Below are 22,711 nucleotides of genomic sequence, written 5' to 3' on the forward strand. Positions count from 1 at the left end.
CCTTAGATGAAAAAGCAACAGAGAAGAAAAAACTGAAATATGAATAGACTGCTACTTATCATTGATTAATGAAAACCTTAAAAAATTAAAAAAATATATTCTATTCTTTAGAAGTTACAGAATTATTTTTTAAAAAAAGAAATATAGCCAAAGGGCTCTCCCAAAACGGGGCCCAGTTCTTCAAGCTGTCCCCGTCACCATACGTACCCAGAGAAGGCAGAGCCTCTGGCGCCCACGGTTTTGTCGCCAATTCTGTTGTCTCAAGCATTTAACTGCCTCTCTGGCTCCAGCAACGCGTTCCAACCAATCCTGAGGCAGCCACGGAAACTCTATCTCTAACCAGCAGACCCATTTGAAGCGAACAGGTCAGTTTCCCAGAAGCCTTGTTAACTAGGACTAATGCGTCTCACTTAGTACAAGCCTGACCCTCGGCCCGGCTTCCTCCAGGCACGTACTTAATTTGCACACTCAGGGACTTAACCGTCAGCATCAGGACAGCCCCTCTTGGCCAACACGTCCTGCTGGAGTCTCTTGGGGAGGAAGGGCCTGGGGGAGCCGTGTGGAACCAGCTGGAGGGCAGCCCCGCAGGAGGCCTGCCCTTGGGGAGTGCCCCAGGGCCCTGTCCTCCCCCAGTGGCTTTGGCTGAAGCTACCTGGTTCAAACTCCAGCTGGGTCCTGTGACTCCAGCTTCAAAATGCACTGTTAGCATTTAAGTTTAGGGCCTAAACTGGGGTGTCTAAGACTAGTTTCACAGCCTCCTGTGGGAGGCTGGGGAGGAAAAAGCACAACAGTCCTTCCGGGCGCCCCTTGAGGCCTCTATTTCCATGGGAGGACAAACAGCCCCGTTAATTCATCTCGCTCTGCATCCCAGCTAAATATGAGGTAAGAAGAATGAAGATTAGAGAGCCATCATTCTTCTCTCCAGTCAGTGGGTAATTCTTGGGGTATCTGCCCAGTCAGGGAGTGAACAGCCCCTTCCTGCCGCCCCCTCCCCCCAGCACTGGGGGGGGAGGGAATACACATCCTAAGTTGGGCCAATCAGCTTCTCCGAGGAGCCTGGCTCGGGCCTGGGCTTGCTGCACTGCTGTCTGCTTGGGTGAGACTGTCCTCTAGATATGCGAGCCCTGGGAGGCAGCCACGTGCCAGTGCAGGCCCTGTGCACTCGGGAAGCTGCGGCTGATGTACTGAGAGCTGTACACACACAGGAGAAGATCTGGAGGGTTTTCCTGGTCCTTTCTGTCCCTTCCCCAGGCCCAGTCACACTCCAGGGTTCTGGAAAGCCCTACCTTGTCATGACAAACAGCCTAGGCGACCTGGAGTTGGCATCTGTTATTTACAACCAAGCAGTCTTGGCTAATCCACACCCTTTCCACCTGCCACTGTTTCAACCCCTGTATGGAACCCCACTGCAATTTGGGTGAGGTGGCCGCTAACAGAACATATGTTCATGGCAACATTTTCTACCGATTCTGCCGCCAACAGGGGAATGGGGCGTGGGGGGAGGGGCACCTTTAAAGGCACAGTCATATGTAGGAACACAGAAGGAGGAGAAAGCCAGGGATGCTGTGTGCCTCTCGCATCTTCCTGGACGGTGCCCAAACACCGTGATCCTGTCTTCTTTCCCAACAGGTCATGCCTTTGAAGGCACACACTGAGCTTCGCCCTTGCACAGAGAAACCAGTCAGTCAGCATTTGTCAAGTTAGAATGAATTCAGTCCTCAGGGTTACTCAGCGTCCTTATTGTCATACCTCAGAGAACAGAGGAAGATGGCCACTCAGGCTGTCAACAGACTGAGGTGACAGTGAGAAAGCAGGAACCCCTCTCAGCTGCCCCAGCTGAGAAGGGAGAATCCACTCCAAGGGAAGATGGAAAACCTTAGGAGGTCTGGTTCGCTCTGGGTCCCCATCCTGAAGCCAGGAAGCCACAGAGGTGGTGCTGGCAGGCTGCCCTTTCAGAAAGCAGAGTGACACGTCAGTGCTGGTGGTGAATAACCGAGCAGCCACCTCACTGCTCTTCATGTAATTCGCCCTTTTTCTGCCTGTGCCTACAGCGTTAGGGGGTTAAAAGACCCAGAGGAAAGTCTAATGAGGAGAAAAAAACAGAGAGGAGAGAGCAAGTCATGCTTTTATCTCCTTCATTCCTTTGGATTGTACACCAAACCTCAGACTAAAACCTTATACAAACGTGAACCATACCCTATTCGTTTCTGTTTTGACAGAAACAAGTTATGAATCATCAAATTTCAGATCAATAAACAATTACCGATTTAAACTATGGTTCTGATCTTTGGACAAAAGGAGGCTTCTGCTCCTGGGCCAGACTTCCTGTTCCCAGGGACAGGGTCTCCAGAGAACCACCCGTCCACAGGGAAAGTGGCCAAGGGCAGGGCCACCAGGTCTCTGACACCTTCCAAGAACATAACACCTCCAGCTCCTCCTACCCCCACCCCACCCCACCTCCATCAGCTCGCTTTCTTCAGTGGAAAGAAAAACCTTCAGTGGAAAGAGAGTATTTTTAGATTCTATTGCTGGGGCACAGCGGGGGCAAAGGGGGGGCGCAAGTGAGGGAGAGAAGCAGGAAAGGCCTGAGCGCAATGAGGTTCCTTTACCAGGATGACATCATTTCCGTTCCTGAAAACCATTTCAACGGAAGGCTGAGGGATGGCACAGACTGAGAGCAACCTTGTCTTCCCAACAAATGCGACTCACCTCGAGGAAACAGACAGGAATGCAGCCAAAGGCCAGCCATGGGAGCACGAGTAGGGCAAAGCTAAAAGCTGCAGGAAGTTCAGACTGGGAGAGAGAGAGGTGGCAGGCTGCCTGTAAGGTTGCTCCGCTCTCAACATATCTCCTCCCATGCTATGAGGCAGACAGGGCAAACGCCCACTGAGGGGTAGGCCCCCTGAGCCCTCACACCTGAGTCGGGTAAATGTTCCCAGAACTCCCTGAGAACAGGCAGCTGGGACTGACCCAATTCCACTTCCCAACACTGGGCTCCGAAGAGCGCCAAGAAATGTCCTGATAATGACGATGGTGAAGAGACCCTCGTGGCTCTGGCACCCACATACTTAGCTGGACCTCTCTGCAGTCTAGCTGTATTTGTATGAGGTCCTGCTGCCATTCATAGGCTGGCAAGAGAGCCAGTATGTCAATAAAAGAGCTAGTACGTCAACATAGCAATCAAATCACCTTCTTTCTCAAAGGGGTTAAAAAAGGCCGGCAGGATGCAGGACCTCTGTATACTCACCCCGTGGGCTGTATGAAGAAGATAACGTGTGTTGGCGAGGGGGTGGAGCAACGGGAACCATGCTGGTGGGAGAGCAGCGGTGACACGGCCGCCGTGACCAGGCATTCCCCACCACCCAGCAATTTCACCTGGGTATTGGGCTGAACCACACGAAGCGGCTAACATTCAACCAGTTTTGGCCAATGCAGATGGCAGCTCCACACATCCGACTGACTGAGTACCCAGCCAAAAGGAATACATATGCTCACCTAGGCACGTGCCACATGCTCCCAGCAGCATTTTTCATAACGGCCTACACCTGAAAACACAGTGTCCCCCGACAGTGGGAGAGACAGACCCAGCAGAGATGTGAGCCACGGGACACCCCACAATGAGGCGAGGCTTGAAACGCAGCAGGGCCAGACTCACAGACACGACACAGCGCGTGTGCAAAGGCCACACAGACGAAGCTCAAGAACAGGAGAAACCATCCATTCGGTGAGAAGGCAGGCGGTGGTCATCCCGGGCTGTGGGGCTTTTTGGGTGTGGGCCATATTCTGCTTCACAACTTAGGGGCTGGTTACAAGGGTATGTTCAGTTTGTAATAATTTATCAAGTTGTATATACTTGTTTAATACGCGATTTCCTGTATATATGTATGATTCAATGAAAAGTAAAAGAAAAGAAAAGGCTGATCCTGCCTATCCTTTAGCCGTTACAGAAGCCAAGCCATCTGCTCGCTCCAAATGCTGCCTGCTTTTCTGTGTGGGTTAGTCACGGCCAAAGAGGAAGTTCTTGAGGAAGCTGGACAGGAGGTTCACCCTGGACAGGAAGAACTCCCCCCAGGGAGGTCATCAAGCCCTCCTGAAAGCACCCCTACCTAAAGTCTGCGTTTTTCCAGCTGGTCCAGGGCGAGTGGTCCAGGAAGGAGCCTGTGAGGCCCTGGAGGCCCATCCTGCTCGGTCCCGGCCAGGCCAGCAGGGGGCGTCCTCAGAACAAGGGTAGGACCTCACAGACCCCCGCTGGGAGGAGAAAGGCAGGAATGCAGACAAGGAGGTAGAAGCCCACAGAAGTCAAAATACCTGCGAGGTTTCACAGAGTCGATGCAGTGCTGGGAAGAGGTAATGACCCTGATAGGAGAGCTTCGGAGGTGAGGGCAGGGTGTACAGGGCTGGTGAGAGCCCTGGGGGTGAGAGCCAGCGGCCACAGCCAGTGCCGCCGGGATCCCCACACAGTGTGCAGGGGAAGCAAGCGCAGATAGGACCCTGGCCGCCACCCACCCACCAGGTCTGCTCCCAGCACATGCTCTTTCCAGATCTGACCCCAGACAGACCTTGCCTGCGGCCACTGCAGCTAGCACAGTTCAGCTTGGGATGGCCCATCTTTTGTGAGAAAAAGCCACTAGTCATTTCCCTGACATCAATTACTGGGGCCGATGAGGCAGGAGCGTGTACTGGGGAAGTCCCAGAATGGAGGGCTGTTGGGGTGCAGATGGGGGTGGGGAGGGTAGTGGGTGAGATGATGTGTGTGTGTTTGAGAGAGAGAGAGAGAAAGAGAGATGCGGGGGGAGGAGGAGGCACTACCCAGGAAGCATGGGAGCAGGCTCTGCTGTCATCCACACTCCTCCCTGTCTTCAAGCTTCAGCAACTACGTTCATCCGTTCATTAAGAAAAACAACTTACTGAACACCTACGCCACAGTCAGCTGCTCTGGAGCCTGGGGATAGAAGCCCCCGGGTTCTCAGGGAGCTGAGTGAGGCGGATGACAGGAAAGCGAGCAGGAAGTCCTTGAAGCCCATAAAAGAGGGTGGCTGAAGAGAGCGAATGGGTGGTGTGTGCTGTAAACCGCAGTGGGAGGCCCGAGGGCTGTCTGGATGATGGAGAGGAGTCAGCTGCCCCAAGAGCTGGGGGTGATGTGCAGGTAGAAGGTGCAGGTGAGAAGGACAAATCCTGCAGGCTCGCTGACTGGCGCCCCTCTCCGCTCCCCGGCCTCGGCGCCACCCCTTGGTCACACGGCCCTGCCTTTGCGGCTCCACTCCCACCCTGGCTTGGTCTCACCTCTGGTCTCGGCTCCTGCAGGCACTTGTCTCGCCTCCGCCGCGGCTCGAATCGCCCGACATTACACGTCGGTGCCTCCCACCCTGTCACTGGGCTCTCCGTCTGATGTCTACATATGACTGTGCGCGCCCAGCTAAGGCATGTGCAATGGCTCCCCACGGCCTGAAGGACGAAGCACCAACTCCTCGGTCTATGTGGCCCACAAGCCCTGACCATCCTTCTGGCCTCATTTCCTGGCCCCAGACATTCTTCATTACATTCTGCTCTCCATGTGATGGTTTTAAAACATCCTCTTCTCCTTAAGAGGTGCAGCTTAATTCCTGTACTTTTGAGGATGGACCTGGTGACTCCCTTCTAACAAATAATGACTGAAAAGATGGTGTGTGACTTCTGAGACCCGGTCACCACAGGCGCTGCCGCTTCTCCCTCACTCTCTTGGATCGCTTGCTCTAGAGAAAACCAGCTGTCTTGTCACAAGGACACTCCACGTGGTGAGAAACTCAGGCCTCCTACCAATAGTCGGTGGGAACTGAGGCCGCCCGCCAACAGCCATGTGGGTTGGGCACCTGGGAAGGAGCTTCTCCAGTCAAGCCTTCAGATGAGGCGACCCCGGCCAGCATCTTAAGATGCTGCACCCTCATGAGAGCTCCCAAGCCAGAATCACCCAGCTGACCTGCTCCTGCGTTCCTGACCCACAGAAACTACGAGATAATAACCATTTGTTGTTTGAAGCTGCTGAGTTTGGGGGTATTTGTTACATAGCAATTATAATGAATACATCGCAAATGTGTCCACCCCTTGTTGGTGCTTTTGGGCCTTTGCACATGCTGGTGTGTTTGCCTGTGATACTGCCGCACTCTGAGCTTTGCAGCAAGCTCCTCATCATCCTCAGGGTCCAACAGAAATGTCACCTCCTCACTGAATCACTCCCCTATTCACGTCTGACACAGAGCTGGCCGTTGCCCTGTGACTCACGAGCCCTGGATATGGCTCTCACATGGCCTTTCCTACTCCACGTCGTCCCTGATGGCTCAGAGGCCTGGCAAGGCCCCACCTGTGGGCAGCAGAGGGCCAGGTACCCAGAAAACTTCAGTGAAGGCTGTCAACTGGACGGAGAGCCACTGCTTAGGGTTTTATTCCCGTGGGATGAGTGTAAAAATGAAGTATTTTGCAACAGATGTCTAAACCCAGAAGCCTCCATTCTTTTCCCCACGTGATGGGCAAGCATGAGGACTCATTGAGTAGAGACCCCACCTTACTCTGTCCCGGTGACCTGGCCACGAGGAGTGGACATACCTGGATCAGAGCGAGCACCTTGTCCTGTACGATGGTGGGAGGGTTGTTCTTGGGAGAGATGATTTTGACCAGAACACTGTCAATGAAATCTCGGCTGGCCACGAGGCTGTGGAAGCGGTGGCCACAGTTCTTCACACAGGTCTCCAGCACCTGATGTGCAGGGGAGGAAAGAGGTCACCACAGTGGGAGCCGGGAGCCACAGGGAACTGGGGGCAGCCGAGTTTCCACCCCCCTTTCCTTCTCCCAGATCAATCTTTCTAACAGTGTCTTTCAGCCAAACCTCAATGGCACAGTACCCTCAGCCTCTCGCTCTCTCATTCCTGGGGGATGAGGGCAGCGCCTTGCTGACTGAAGTCTCCAGTCCCTGCACAATAATCAGGCAATTAGTTGGTAATTGAGGCACCAGTTTTGCATGAGAAGGATGCTGGTGTTTCAGTGGGATCAAAATGACTGAGTGGTCCCTGAAAATTAGCATTTTAACTCCTCTCTCTGGGCTTCTGGATGTGAGGCATTAGCCAATGGGACATATGCTCTGTCACAAGTGAAGGCTGCTGTGACAGCCTGAATTACCCAATGAGTTATTGGCCCTTATCTGTGAGGAAGCAAGCAAATACACACATGCACACACACACGCATGCACGCACACCTCAGAACCCTTCTGCAAGTAAAATTGACAATGACAAAGAAAGTCCCACCCTTAGTAAATGGTTTGTGGGCCTCCACTGCCAGTCAGCCTTACGGTCCATGTACGTTTCAAACCCTGCCCTCTCCTTCCTTGTCTGGGAAAATGAGTTCCACAGGTCTTAACCATTCAGAAAAGCATGGCATGTGTGAATTCTGGCCAGATGGCCAGTGGGGGCTTAAACCTCAGCTCCACCACTTTCTCCCTGAATGGTTCAGGACATTTGTCCAGGCCTCAGCTTCCTCATCTGTAAAGTGGGTACATGAGCACCCCCGGCAGGACTGTAGTGAGGATGAGAGAGCATGTTTAAAGCACCTAGCACAGTGCCCTGCACCGGGGAGGGGCCGGTAAATGAGAACTACAATAATATGATTACCATTCAGAAGGCTACGGTACACACTTGAGCAAAGGGGGAAAGGCCCCCAGGAATTCAGAGGTATCAATTAGAGGGTCTCTCCAGCCTTGCACGCAGCTTTCTGAATTTCTTAGCTCTCTGTAAACCAACCCATATGATTACTGGGCCCTTCCCATGCCAGCACCCCCGTGCCATAGTCAACCACTGGGGAAAGCCTCCTTGGAAGTCCATCACCAGTAATAGGGAACACCTCGGACTGCCTCAGTTATCCTCATTTGCCCAAACTGGCCTGACCACCGGTTACCGTAGGCAGCCTTTCCACAGGGCTGGGCTCACTCACTAGGCATTACCTTGACAAAGCACAGTCAGAAAGAAACGTCCCTAATCTTGACCTTCACAGTGAGGGATTCTTTCATATTATGTATACCTTCATTCAATTCTTACAACTGATTCTCTTTAAGTGGATTTTAGGTTCCCATTTTCTCAGCGTTAGGAGGCTTAGGAAGGTGAAGAAACCGGCCCAGGTAAAAAATGATGGTCGGGGCCAGATGCAGGATGGAACCCCAACCACCCTTCTTTAGAGTGCTTGTCTCTGTACCCCCGGCAAGGCCTTTACTCCCTGACAGCTCTCCTGCAAGAGACGACAGGCAACGTGCGGTGGACTTCTTGTTCCCTCATTTGTCCTTGAAATAGCCCTGAAAGGTGGCTCATCTGCCTCATCTGTCCTCTCATTGGACACATGAGGAGGCCGAGGCTTGGAGATGCCAGTGAGCTCGCGGCAGAGGCCAGAGCTGGACATCGCCCTGGGCTGGTGGGTCTGTGCCACTCGTCACTGTTCCCTCCTGACCCTGTCTGCCCCAGATGTGGCTCTGGGTTCCGCTCGGCTGGCCCAGGAAGACTCCAAAGCTCAGCATCCTCGGCCTGCTGAGGTTTTTTTCTCTTTTTCTGCTTATGCTGGACTCCAGGTGACCATGAGGTAACCGGCATTCTCTCACAGTGACCCACAGAGACTGCGAAGATGAACCACAGGGGCTGTTCCTGCCCTCAGAGAATTCAGTCGCCCTTCTTTTTAGGATCCTCTAAACCCTCCTCCTAACTTTCCCTATGCAGGTAGTGGGCTGCTAGGGCCCAGGTAGGTGGCAGGAAGAATGTTTTACTTCATGAGGAGCAGGAGGAAAGGAAGGACAGGAGGCTGGGGAGAGCAGGCGTGGTGGGAAAGAACGCGGGAAGAGAGGAGCAGGGAGCCCGAGGCGAGGGGTGGCTGAAGCTCTGTCCCCGAGCTCAGGGCAGCCGTGGGCCAGGACGCACTTCTCATCCTCAGAGAGCCCCTTACACTTTCCTGGCAGCAGACTTTAAAGTCAGAAACTCGGGCTCAGACACAAAGGCGTGGAAATGCCTGGACACAGGTGGCATGTGCTACAGAGCCGCCCCGAAGCCGAGCGGAGCAGGACATACAGGAGGTCCTCCCTGACTAGCAAGGGAAGCCCAGCGGTCCACTTTAAGCCACTCTACCAGAAAGGCCTGTGGAAAACCTGTCCCTGTGGGTTGTAGGACAGGAAACACACAGTGGCAATTTTCCAGAATGCAGCCAAAGCCCACAGAGGAAGCAATCAGTGCCTCCAAACGATCAGACGTTCCCAGTCCGCACACGAAGGCCAAGCAGACAGCCCACAGCACCTCTGACTAACTCCTGTTTGGGGTAAATATTAGGTTGGTGCAAAAGTAACCGCGTTTTTTGCAATTATTTTTAACCTTTTAAACCGCAATTACTTTTGCACCAACCTAATATTAACAATCTCGGTGTGCACAGACGCGAAGGGAGGAAGGGCCCACAACGAGCAGGAAACTGACACTGACTACTAGCGTAAGTGAAGACGAGGACAGAGGAGCCTTAAAGCAGACATGAGACTACATGACATGTGCCAGGCTGGAGCCTTCGGTGTAAGGACGGGGGAGCTGCACAACTCACAAGTCCCCCAAAGGCATCGCTGAATTTGCAGTGAAGACCTGACACTAAAATGAAAATAAAATAAAATACTTAGGAATAAATTTAATCAAGGCGGTGAAAGATCTGCACCCTGAAAATGATAAGACACTGATGAGAGAAAATGAAGAACACACAAATAAATGGAAAGATATCCCGGGTTCATGGATTGGAAGAAATTAATATTGTTAAAATGTCCATACTACCCAAAGCTATCTATAGATTTCACAGAAAGAGAAAAGGCAAATCTAAAAGTCATATGGAACTTCAAAGAACCCTGAACAGCCAAAGCAATCGTAAGAAAGAAGAATAAAGCTGGAGGCCTCCCACTGCCTTGATTTCAAACTATACTGCAAAGCTACAGTTGTCAAAACAGCATGGCACAGGCATAAAACAGACACATGGAGCAACGGACCAGAATCAAGAGGTAAACTCCTGCCTATGTGGTTAACTCATCTTTGACAAGGGAGCCAGGAAGACTCAAGGGAAGAAAGGAGCGTCTCTTCAGTAGCTGGTGTTCGGAAACTGGACAGCTACATGCAAAGAATGAAATCAGACCCCTGTCTTAACATCATTACAAAAATTACCGCAAAATGGACTAAAGACTTAAATATAAGATCCCAACCTGTAAAACTGCTAAAAGAAAACATAGGGAAAAGCTCCTTGACATTGAGCTTGGCAAGGTATGTTTTTGATACGACACCAAAAGCACAGATAACAAAAGCAGAAATAAACAAGTGGGCGAGCAGCAGACTAAAGAGCTCGTGCACAACAGAAGAAACAGGAAAATAAAAAGGCAACCCACAGAATGGGAGACAATATTTGCAAACCACCTATCTGATGAAGGGTTCATATAAAATATATAAGGAACTTATACAACGTAAGAGCAAAAATCAAAAACAAAAACAAAAAAAACCCCAAAAACCAAAAAAATAATTCTATTTAGAAATGGGCAAAGGACTTAAATAGATGTTTTCCCAAAGAAGACATACAAATGGCCAACAGATACATGAAAAGATGCCCAACATCACTAATCGTCAAGGAAATGCGTGTCAAAACCACAAGGAGATACCACCTCACATCTATTAGAACGGCTGGTATCAAAAGGAGCAGACAGCAAGTGTTCGCCAGGATGTGGAGAAAAGGGCCCCTTGTGCACTCTTGTTGGGAATGTAAAGTGGTGTGGCCACTATGGAAAACAGTCTGAGGATTCCTCAAAAAATAAAACTAGAACCAGCATATGACCCAGAGATTCTACTTCTGGGTATTTATTTGAAGACAATGAAAATACTACCTCGAAAAGATATCTGAACCCCCCTGTTCACTGCTGCACCATTCACAATAGCTGAGACATGGAAACAATGTAAGTGTCCATGGACTAAAGAATGGATTAAAAAATGTGGTATATGCCACATACAAGAAAATATTCAGCCATAAAAAGGAAGGAAATCTTGTCTTTGTGACAACATGGATGGACCTTGAGGTCATTATGCTGAGTGAAGTAAGTCAGATAGCGAAAAACAAATAGACAAATATTGTATGTTCTCACTTGTACACAGAATCTTAAAATGCTGAACTCGTAGAAGGAGACACTAGAATGGTAGTTCCAGGGGCTGGGGTGGGGGAGAAGGAGAGATGATGGTGAAAGGGTACAGACTCCCAGCTAGAGCATGAGTTAAGTCCTGGGAGTCAAATGTATAGCATGGTGACTATAATTAACAGTACTGTAGTATGCACTTGAAAGTTACTAGGAAAGTAGATCTTAAATGCTATCAATCCCACACACGCACACAGAAAGGAAATGATGTGAGGGAACGGAGGTGTTAACTAACGCTGTGGTTAGTTAATCATTTTGCAATATGTATGTGTATCAAATCATCACACTGTACATCTTAAGCTTATATGTGTTATATGCCAACAACATTTCAATAAAGCTGGGGGGAAATACTACTACTAAATGAGACCTGAGCATCAGGAAAGGTGAAACGAGGCCGCCCTGCTCTGCCGTAGGGAGGAAGTAAAGGCAGAGGGCACTTTAGAAAGATTTCCATCTGGTACGGTTACCACGAAGTTAGGCATGGACAGCGGTGTGTCTTAGATACCAGGAGAATGTCCTGGAATGTTCGAGTTCATGCCCCGCTGATTTTAGTTCCTTAAAACAATTCATTTGGGGCGCCCTCTGGGTGTTCTGGGTTTAGTGAATGTGGTGGTTCAAATTGAGAAATTTCTGAGGAAAAAAACCCCAAAGGCTTTCAACTCCCTATTTCTCAACCGGTCTTTTGCTCCTTTATTATTCAAATCCCAATTCTGTGGCAGAGAGAACTCTCCAAACAAATCTTGGGTTCTCAATTGGGCAAAAAATCCAAAGTTTCTGCTTTTAAAGGATACATGTTATAGCAGTTTTGAATAAATAACAAACCTACATAGAAGCCCAGCGTTGACCTGTTACAGTTTCCATTATAAGAATTCACTGTGGCCCAGATTTTGCCACATCTGAAAAACTGTTAACTTTCAAGACAAAAATAACACCTGAAGTTGTCCCTTTTAATTTTCTGACACCTTAAGGAAGGGCAAAAACCTGGTCTTTCCTTTCGGAAAGGAGTCACTTGGCTGACTTTTTCAAGAGCGTCCCAGCAGTAATCAGTTTTTATTCCGTAATCCGCAGCTGGGTACCTCACTAGCGGGGAAGTCAGGCAAAGCCCTAGACCTCTCTGAGCCTCAGTTTTTTCATCCCTGGAGGGGGACGGTGAAGCCTATTTTGGAAGGTTATTGTAAACACTTGCATTAACATTTGAAAAGCACAGCAAGGGGCAGGTACTCAGTGGAAGTGAGCATTTTGTAGAGGAAACTGACATGTCAAGAAGCAGCTAGCCTAGAGGTCTTACAGTCAGGTTGGTAGCCCAAAGGAGACCCACACCCAGGGCTCTGACTTCTCTGATTTGGGCTTCTGTATTCGTCAGTGCTGCTCATGCCTTATCTTCTGCTGGAATATACCAGTTTGAAGCTGATGTCCCATCTCAGAGGAGGTAGGAAAACCCAAGGGGACTACAGGATTAGTCCTGTGGACTCCAGCGGCACCCACACCAGAGGCGGTGCTGAGCGACAGAGGGAAAGGCCTGTGAGTGGGGCAAGGTTGGGAGCACGCATTTTCCCACATCTTCTCTCACTCCCAGGAGGGCAGCACTTACTGTTAATGCCAGCATCACTTCTCTGTAGTTTCGGTTCCCGTTAAGCCGCTTCTTCAGGGCTCGGATGGCATCCTTTGGCCTGGAGAAAAGGACACATGACGATCCTTGCAAATGACACGTTGGGGCACGTTCGTGCAGAGTCCATCCCCCTCCCCCCCCCCCGCATGTGAACCAGCACACATACAAGGTTATTTGTTGCAGCATGTTTGTAAACGTGAAAGACTGGAAACAAACTAAATAGCCATCAGTATGAAACAGGTTAAATTAAATCATGTCTATCCATATGACGGAATACTATGCAGCTGAAAAAAAGAATGGACCACTCCTTACGCACCGCTAGGGAGCAAGCTCAAAATACGTGAATAGAGCCATCAGCATGCAGAGCAGTGCGTATGCTACCCTCTGAGTCACAAAGGACAACAAGTACATACATAGGACACACGCCAACATAGGGAAGAGTCTCTGAAAGCAGCCACAAGAAGCTGGTACCTATGGCTGCCCCTTAGCAGGTGAGCTGGGTGACAGAGCGGGGAGAAAGGTTTTTCACTGGATGGTCTATTTGCAACCCTTTTGAATTTTTGTATTATTTATGCAAATATTATTTATCCAAAACAATCACTAAGCTGGAAGAAACCACAGAGAGAGACAGAGAGAGACGTCCGGGCCTGCACTTAGGCCTGCTCCTCCCAGCAACACGGAGCTCCTTTTCCCCTGAGAAAACTTAACTTTTCTTAAAACCCAAGGAATTGTACGCTTTTAAGTGATGGATCTGATGTGACATCCCGGAGAGAATCTCACAGAACTACAGGCAGCCCCCAGTTTACAAGTGGGCCATGTTCAAAAGCTCACTCATACGCTGATGTCTGGAACTCGGAACACATTCACTTAAATCACTGCTGGATCTAGGAGTTACGGTCCCCAGCCAGCCCCCCAAGAGCACCTATTACGTGCAGTCCTTGTGCCTGATGGGTTAATTTATTCTAAGCCAGGATTCACCAAAGGTGTGGGATTCAGAGGCACCTCTGGCACGAAGCCCTGTCCCCTGGTGCCCCACCACCTGAGCTCTGGGGAGGCCCCAGTCCGGCTGCAGGCCTGCCTTTTGCTCTCACAAGTGGGCTCCCGCCTCCTACAGATTGACACGTCAATATATCTGGGTCTTTCCAAGGCTGGAAGTCGGTCAGTCAGGGACCTTCTGTTCCTACAGCTCTGAAATATTTATGATCTATTTACCAATCAAAAAAGTCCTTTCAAATGTGTGTGACAAAGCTGAAGGAGAGGAGGGCGGAAGCTCTGCTAATCAGCCAATTTAGACAGAAAGACGCAGTAGTAAGGCAAGCTTCTAGCAGAAATTTAAAAATACTTGAGACCTGTTCCCATTCCCAATGTGAAATATGGCTGCCTGCAGGAATGAACTCTTGGCTCCCGAGTACAAGGGCTGATAGGATGAGGCTCTCGGGAGATGGGTCCCTGCCAAGTGTGTTTGCAGTATGGCTGCAGTTTCCAAACAGGAATGCTGATTTCTGCAAATATGGGACTGGACAAGCTCTCGGCTTTGAGGACTGCTTGTGGACTCGAGCTGGTGAAGGTCAGCGGCTGCTGGCAGGAGCACGGATCGGTTTCCTCTCTCTCAAGGGCTCTGCCAAGCCACAGTTAGCCCTGACCCACGGCTGCCATCCCTCGCAATCTAGTCTCATTCCTCTCCCCTTGAACTTCCTTGGAGCAGAAAAATGGGAACGACCTCCAAGGGCTGCCATCACTTTTAGCTCACAGAGCACAGCACACTCAGAGCTCTCCTGGTGTGGGGGTGATGGTGGTCGAGGGAAATCAGAGAGTCAGCAGGCTCCTGGGCTGCAGTTAAAATGAAAATTCATTCTGGGGAAGTGCTGCCTGGGAGTGACTGGGTGAGCACAAAAGCAAGTATTTATCTCTCTCCCTGGGGGAGAAGCTTCAGAGAGGAGGATCAAAAGCATGTCAGAGGAATTGCAAAGTTTCAGAAAGCAGCAGCAGATTTGACCACGTGGAGCTGGAAACAGGGAGAAAGGAGAGAGGGAGGAACCAAGATGGAGCGGGAAGAGCCAAGAGGGAAGAGCACTGAGACGCTCGGCGGCCCGGCAGCTTTCGGAGGATAGGCCTCTAGGGCGGCCCCCAGGGCCTCAGCTCTGGCCTCTGCGCCGTGGTCAGCCTCCCCACGCTCACCTGTGAGGAGACTCATAGGCGCCCTCTCGCCAGTCATACTGACGCCACACGGCCTTCGGGGGCAGACGCGCCACTTCCGGGGTGCTTCCTCCCCATTCCCGGCAGAAGGACATGGCTGCCCTCCCTCAGCCTGAAGCCTCCTCTCCCCCCACCCCAGCTGCTATTGCTCCATTTCATTGGTGACCCCTCTGCGCCCCCTCCGCCTCAGAGGCTGGGGCACCCACAAAGCTTCAGTGAGCTGGGGAAGGGCTGGAAATGGTCCTGAACACGACCCAGGTCAGTGGATCGTCATCAGAGCCACACCTCAGAACCGGAGAGCACTTACCAAGTCCATGCACCTGGGCCCTGGCCAGGTGGCGTCAGTGAGGCCTGGTGAACAGGGTAGAACACTCCTGCGTAGGCTACTCAGCCAGGCAGGCCTGGCTGACGACCCATGGCCCAGGCCACGGGGGACTGCCACTCAAGGCCTCTGGCTAGAGGTGACCTGGACATTAGGGAGAGCCCAGGGAGGGGCCTGTGGGGCGCCCAGCCAGACCCCAGCCTTCCAGAGGTAGAGCTTTGAATAAATCAAAGAAGGGCAGGCAGCGTGTCGTCCGTGGGGGTGGGGGGGAAGCCAGCCTGTATCCTGCATCTGCCTATCCTAGCATGGCGTGCGATTTTTGGCAAGTGACCAAACTAGTCTGAGCCTCAGTTTCCTCAACGTTACTAGGACTGTCCCTACCCCCTAGGGCTGTTGGTGGGCGGGATGGGCTGGTACAATCCAGGGCTCGGGACAGGGGCAAGTGCTCGGAGAATGGCAGACTGGGTAAAGGCAGTGAACCGACAAGATAGGTACTACTGGTCCCCCCACTTGTTAATGAGCAAACAGACACAGAGAGATTAAATCACTCACCCAGGAGCACATGGCAAGTGAGTGGGGAACCTAGGATTCCAGCCCAGGCTGGTGGCCCCAGGCCCCTGATCCCACTGCCCCTTCCTAGGGTGATACACCGCCTCGCAGCCTGCGTGTCCACCTGCCTCCCCTCACGTGGCTGACAGAAGGCCCCACCTGGGCATCACCTCCTCCAAGAAGGCTTTGCGGCTGACGGCCCCATGCCCAGCCAGCTGCCACTGCTCTAATCTTTCTCTTGCTAGCTTCTTTCTCAGAGCACTTGTCACGCTGTGTTATGATTCTGTTTACATGCCTGCGTTCCTCATAGGGATGTCATTCATTTATTCACTTATTTAACAAATGTTTGTCAGGAGCCAATTATGTGTGTACCATGCTAGGTGCTGGGGATAAAATGGTGAGCAAAACAAAATTTCTGCCCTCATGGAGTGCACAGTCTAGGGGGCTGTGGGGATGAGACAGACACGCTAACAAATGTCACACAAATATGTCAGTTTCCACTGTGATGAGTGTGAGTATAATAAAGGGTACTGTGAATCACATAATGGGGGACTTGTCCAAATCAAAAAGAAGGCGTGTCAGGGAAACGAGGTTCGAACTGAGATGCAGTGAATGGTAGAACTAGTGAAAGGGAGAGGTGAGGGGGAACAGAAGGAAGACCAGGTCCAGAGCCCAGAAACAGGAAGGAGTGGGCAGGGTGCCAACCGTTAGCCAGTCCTGTGGGGAGAGGTTCTGACAGGCATCTCACAGCAGCGGCAGGGACAGGAACTCCCCGGCAGGCGAGCGCTGAGGGACTGTCACGGAAAATGCAGGAAAGGAGTGTGGGCCACTTCAGAGGAAGGAGCCTGGAGGATTGTGAGAGCAGCTGGCCCCGCTCTCAGACCTCAGAAGGAGGCCTCCTTCCCTTTGGAATGAGCAGCCTTCATTCACACATTGTATGCATGGCCCTCATTGGTGGAGAATTACAAACCGGGTGCAGGGGGGCTAATGGGTGAGGACAAGGGGAGAGGACCCCAAACGGAGTGGCAGAGGGAACACAGGTTATCCTGCAGGACTTGTGAAGGACTTTCACCCCGAGAGAAGGCTTCTTAGCAAGAGAGTGCTTCTGAGTGCTGAGTTTCTAAGGGCCTCTCGGCTGGCAGCACGCAGAATGGACAGCAGGATGGGGGCAAAAGTAAACGGCCTGCCCAAGAGGACGGCCCTCTCTACGGGGTGATACAAGAAGAAGGCGCTTCACATCCTGACCAACTTTCGGGATTGTTGCAGACAGGTCCTCCCCACCCCTTCCCTGTGTACCCAGACCCCCTGTACCCCCACTGCACTGCCCTCTTCATGCTATCCTTGGCCACACGGCACGTTTCTCCTCTCCTGCCATCCTGGAGGCTCAGCCCCCGCTGCCCCTCTAGGAGGCATCCCCACTGCCTTTCCCTCTGAGTCTGCCGCCCTGGGCACATGCCTCGGCCACGGCCACGGCCCATCTGGTCCTGCCCTGTGAGTGCCCCGGGAGTGGCCGTGCTGCACTCACTCACCTTGGCATCTGGAACCAGCTGGGCCTCCAGCCGTGGTCAGTAAATGTGGCTGAGCAACTGGATAAACGAGTGAATAAGTGGCATGTGAGGGGGACGTGAGGAAGAAAGAAACGCAAGTGGGTCTACGGGAAGACAACCAGTGTGAGCCCAGTGGCATAGGTTAGGAACGTGGCGTCCCAGTTGCAGAAAGGCTCGTCTGCAGCACAGGCCACGGCCCAGCTCCGGACTCCTCTGTGCCACCACCCCCGGGAGGCGTCCCTGGCAGCTCAATCTGAAGGATTTTAGCTGAGCTGCTGATCTCTGCGCCCCCAGCCTGCTCCATCCCTGTTATTCGTGACTTTTCTCATGCCCACGTCGGCACATTTCATTGGTTCCCCTTCTAAATCTACTCGGGATCTGATCATTTTCTCACTGTCTCCTCCGCTATCACTCCGATCAAAGCCGCCATCATCTCCCACCAGGATTACCGTGATGACCTCTAATCACCTGGTGCATTTCTGCCTTTGGCCCAGCCCCGCCCCCACCCTCAGACAAGCCACTGTTAACATGGCAGCCAGAGTGACCTCTTTAAAATGAAAGTGGGACATGCCGCTTCTCTGCCCGAATCCTCTGAGGGGTTCCCCGTCCTCTGAAGCCAAGCCCGAGGTCCTGCAGGGCCTGTGTTATCGGGATCCCCGACGTCTCTGATCTCGCCCCGGCACCTCTTCCTCGCGCACTCTGTTCAGGCCCCACTAGCTTCCTTGCTATTTTTCGCACTCATCAGACACCTCTGTCCCGGGACTTCTGTGCTTGCTGTTTCCTCTGTTGGAAAGTTCTTTGGTATACTCGTCACATCTCACCCCCTCATCTCCTCATCTCCTTCAGGTCTTGGCTGAAGGTTACCCTCTGCAACACGTTCCTTGATCACTCCATTTAGAATTGCTAATTCCCAGCCTTCTCCCTCCTCAGCTTTGTTTCTCTTCAGGGAAATGTCACCGGCTGACCACATTGCGTTTTCTAGTTTTGTTGTTCATGGCCTGCCTCCCCACTCGGCTCCCCAAGGGGAAGGAGTCTGTCTGTTCTGTTCACCCGTGTCCCCAGGACTTACTCCCACTAGCCTGGGACAAGGTCGTCACTTAGTACAGATTTGCTGAATGGAAGCAGGAGCAACCTTAAGAGGCTGGTCCCTCGTTTATACATGACAAGGCAGTAAGTGACAGTGTCCTGGTGCAAACTCACGGCGGCCTGACCTCTCTGGAGATGGCGTAAGATGGTGTGGTGACGTAACTTGCCTTTTCATGGTGTGGACAGAGGGCCCAATACAGACTGCTTTGGAAGAAGCCTCACTAGCACGCAGCTGTAAGGCAGAAGGCGCACAGCAGTGAGAGCAGACCCGCAGCACAGGCGTAGCCCAGAGGTGGCCTGTGCGGCAAGCCCACCCCCATCAGACACACCCAGCTGCTCTGGGCCGCACCTTCCTCTCTCACTGCCGGCTCCTCTATAGACACTATGGGCGCTCGGACTGCGAGGGCGCCGTCCAGCAGAGCAGGGCCCACGCCTCATACCTGCGACGGGAGGCAGAGGCTGGCCGGAAGGGCGAGACCAGCAAACGACCACTGGGGTCAAGTAACCAAGCAGCTTCATTTTCACTTGTGATTAAAAGCAGGTTATTAAAGAGGCTGCGCGGCTCTAAGTGAGCACTGCCTCTGGGGAAGCGGGGGCAGAGTAGATGGAAGAGGAAAGAGAACTGAGTGTCAGCGTAGTAAATACCAAGGCAAACAGACGCAAAGCAAAACGAAAAGTAAAACCCCCGACGGCTGAGTGACACCCAGGAGCCACTGAGCTCCGGGCAGGGTGGAGGGACACACGTACCCTTCCTCCGTCTCATTGATGATGTCACAGATCTCCATGTTCAACGTCCAGTCCTCGCTTTGCAGGGAGCCGTCTGTTGCCTTTTCTGTAAGGTCAGACAGAAAACTGGTTAACATTCTCTCCTGGAACAAGGGGGCCCTGGCGGGAAACAGGAAGGACCAGAACCACCACAATTCTCCTCCCGAGCAACTGGGCTGAGCCAACAGAGCGGTTCTGGGGGTGCTGCTTTCACAAGAGAACACCCAGCAAGAGAGCTGGGCCTGACAACTGATGTTATAACACTGGCCTTCACTCACCAGACTCCGGCCTGGACAGCTCCTCATAGGCCTCAGCTGTTAAAAGTCACCCCAAACACATGCCAGAGTCAAATTACCTGGGTTTGAATAGCTCCACCACTTATTAGCTGTGTGACCTTAGGCAAATTACTTAACTCCTTTGTACCCCATTTCCTGATTTGTAACCTAGTGACAACAGTACCTACCCCACAGAGCTGGTGTGACAATTAATGGGTTATAGACACGGAAAGCCCTTGGAATAGAGCCTGGCACAGAGTCAGTAGTATTAGGCATTCGCTATTATAGTTATTAAAAATCAACTGCAGTCGTTAAAACTACATCTCAGACAAGGGGGAGCTTGAGGCACATCATTTTTTAAGTCACAGCTGGGCGTGGTGTTGGGCGCTTCGCGCACAGTATTTTATTTCATCTACAAAATGACTTCCTGACCATTCAGTGGAAAGGACAGTCTTTTCAACCAATGGCGCTGGCAAAACTGGATAGCCACGTGCAAAAGAATGAAACTGGACTCTTAACCTTCACCATAGACAAAAATCAACTCAAAATGGATAAAAGATGTAATCCTACAAGCTAAAAATCTTAGAAGAAAACATAAAGGAAAAGCTTGATAACATTGGCTCTGGTAATGATTTCATGGATATGACACCAAAAACGCAGGCAACAAAGGAAAAAATAGATAAATTGGACTACATAGAAATAAAACAATTCGTGCATCAAACGACACAATCAACAGAGCGAAAAGGCCTCCTACAGAGGGAAGAAAATATCTGCAAATGACACATCTGATAAGGAGTTAATATACGAAATATATGAAGAACTCTTACAACTCAACAATAAAAAACAACCCAATTTAAAAATGGGAGAAGGATCAGAACAGATATTTCTCCAAAGAGATACAAATGGCCAAGAAGCACATTTTAAAAATGCTCGATATCACTGAGGATTAGGAAAATGCACATCAAAACCATACTGAGATACCACCTCACACCCATTAGGGTGGCTGCCATCAAAAAACCAGAAAGTAACAAGTGCTGGCAAGGATGTGGCGAAATTAGAGCCCCTGGGCACTGTTGGTGGGAATGGAAAATGATGTAACGGCTGTGGGAAGTAGGGTGTCAGTTCCTCAAAACATTTCAAAAGAATTACCGTGTGATCCTTCATCTCCACTTCTGGGTGTACATCCAAAAAGCGGGGTCTCAAAGAGACATTTGTACATCAAGACTCATAGCAGCATTGTTCGTAATAGCCAATAGAATTGTTCGTAATAGCCAAAGGCGGAAGCCATCCTAGTGGCCATCGATGAATGAAGGGATAAACGAAATGTGGGGTATCCATACAATGAAATATTATTCAGCCTTAAAAAGCAAGGAAACTGCGACACAGGCTACAACATGGATGGATCCTGAAGACATTGTGCCAAGTGAAATGAGCCAAACAGAAAAAGACAAACCGTGTGTGACTCCACTTACATGAGCTACCTAGAACAGTGGAATTCACAGAGACAGAAAGTAGAATGGTGGTTGCCAGGGGCAGCAGGAGAAGGAGATGGGAGTTGTTGTTTAATGGGTACAGAGTTTTCGTTTTGCAAGATGAAAAAGTTCTGGAGATTGCTTGCACCGCAATGTGAATGTACTTAAGACTTAAAAATGGTGAAGATGGCCAATGTTATGTGTATTTTAACACAATTAAATTTTTAAGAATAAAAATAAAAAAAGACCTCCTAAGGTAGGCATTATTCCCTTCTGCATTTAAAAAGAGGAAAAGAGGTTCTGCGAGGGTACTTTCTGAAGTGCCCTTCCTGAGGGTACTTGGCTGGTCAGGATCACAGTTGGATGGGTGGTTCCGACGTTCCGTCTGCGGTCCGTCTGCGGTCCGTCTGTCTCTGGAGCTCAGGCATTGCCCCCGCTCAGCAAAGGCTGACTTGGGACCCAAAGGTCACTATCTTGGATGAATTCTAAACCTGCACCATCCTGACTACTGTTCATGAGCGGGACACCATCCCCACAATGTGAACAGAGCTTCCCACGACCCACACTGATGCCCAAACAATAAAGCGGACGGCCCCTGCACGCTGGGGTGCCCGTGCTTTGGGGGTGCGGCTATGCAAAGGTGACGCTTCCTTCACCTTGACATACACATTGGAACTCGCACATCCAAACAAAGGCTGCACTTAGGAGCAGGGACAACACACCCTAAAAATATGGCTATTGCTCAAAACATTCCTGCAACAGGCCTCAGCTGCCATTACAAAGACTCATTGTTTCAATTTTTACCAAAACATATATATCCCCAATTTTTCACCCTCTTTATTCATCACCCTTGGCACCCGAAGTCTACCCCATGAAGAAGCACACCCATCATCAAAGGGCGCGACTGTGCCTCAGACGAGTGCCATGCACGCGGCGAACTGGGCAGCGCACGGGGAAGGCGCTGAGAGCCGCAGATGCCTCCACCCCAGCCCACAGAGGGTGCCAGCCTGGCAGGGACAGAGGCAGTATGTGATGTCTGCCTACAGGAGAGCCAAAGTGTGCGTGCGGAGAGGGAGAGAAAGGGTAAGAACCCACGTCAGAGACTGCTCGGAGCCAGGCAGGCCCCGGGAAAGCTGCTCCCTCGCCCCTCCCGCTGCATGCACAAAGCCAGTAAGTGGCACCGCTGGGCCTATAGGGGGAATGAAAGCCACGGGGGTGACGCTATTTGTGTGTGTGTGGCAGCCAGGGTGGGAAGGGGAAGGGTAGAGGCAGGCACCCAGGAAGAATGGCTCATGGCACCAGTCTAGTCTAGAGAAAAAGAGAGGCAGCATCTACCAGTGGGCACGGGTGGACTGTCGTGGTTTGCCCAGGGGCTGAAGTGGCCCCGACTGCTTAGGAGGCTGCCGCAGGTTCCTGAGCAGGCAGGTGCGGGGGTGAAATGACCTGTGCTTCCAGCTCCCTGCTCTACATGTCACACTGTCTCTGAGCACCGCCCCTCCCCGCCCAGGTGTCCAGTCCCGGAAGAGGTGACTCAGTCCCAGAGCCACACACAGCAGGGTGGGCCTGCGGTCCCCAACCCAACAGCCTCCTCAGGACAGGCCAGTCCTCATATTGCGCTCTGCCTGCGGGCCTGGGCTTGTGACTCTTCTGAGGCAGCGAGGGGAGAGGCCAGCGGGCCAAAGGGCCCTCCTGC

At 51.5% G+C, this 22,711-nt stretch overlaps 1 protein-coding gene across 4 annotated transcripts in view; it reads right to left on the reverse strand.

Annotated features, from left to right (window-relative positions):
• Nucleotides 1-22,711, reverse strand: part of TOM1L2 (target of myb1 like 2 membrane trafficking protein) — a 109,666-nt gene that overhangs the window by 34,486 nt on the left and 52,469 nt on the right. For all 4 annotated transcript variants that reach the window (XR_013992041.1, XM_081029665.1, XM_081029664.1 and 1 more), the window contains exons 2-4: nucleotides 19,254-19,338; nucleotides 12,789-12,867; nucleotides 6,580-6,729 (exon numbers count right to left, since the gene is read on the reverse strand). Coding sequence is in view for 3 of the 4 variants with exons in the window: in XM_081029665.1 (XP_080885791.1) it covers nucleotides 6,580-6,729; nucleotides 12,789-12,867; nucleotides 19,254-19,338 (314 nt within the window). In the remaining variant the exon portion in view is untranslated. The remainder of the gene's footprint in view (nucleotides 1-6,579; nucleotides 6,730-12,788; nucleotides 12,868-19,253; nucleotides 19,339-22,711) is intronic.

The sequence above is a fragment of the Rhinolophus hipposideros genome (assembly GCF_964194185.1).
Source record: "Rhinolophus hipposideros genome assembly, chromosome: 20".
NCBI lineage: Eukaryota > Metazoa > Chordata > Mammalia > Chiroptera > Rhinolophidae > Rhinolophus > Rhinolophus hipposideros.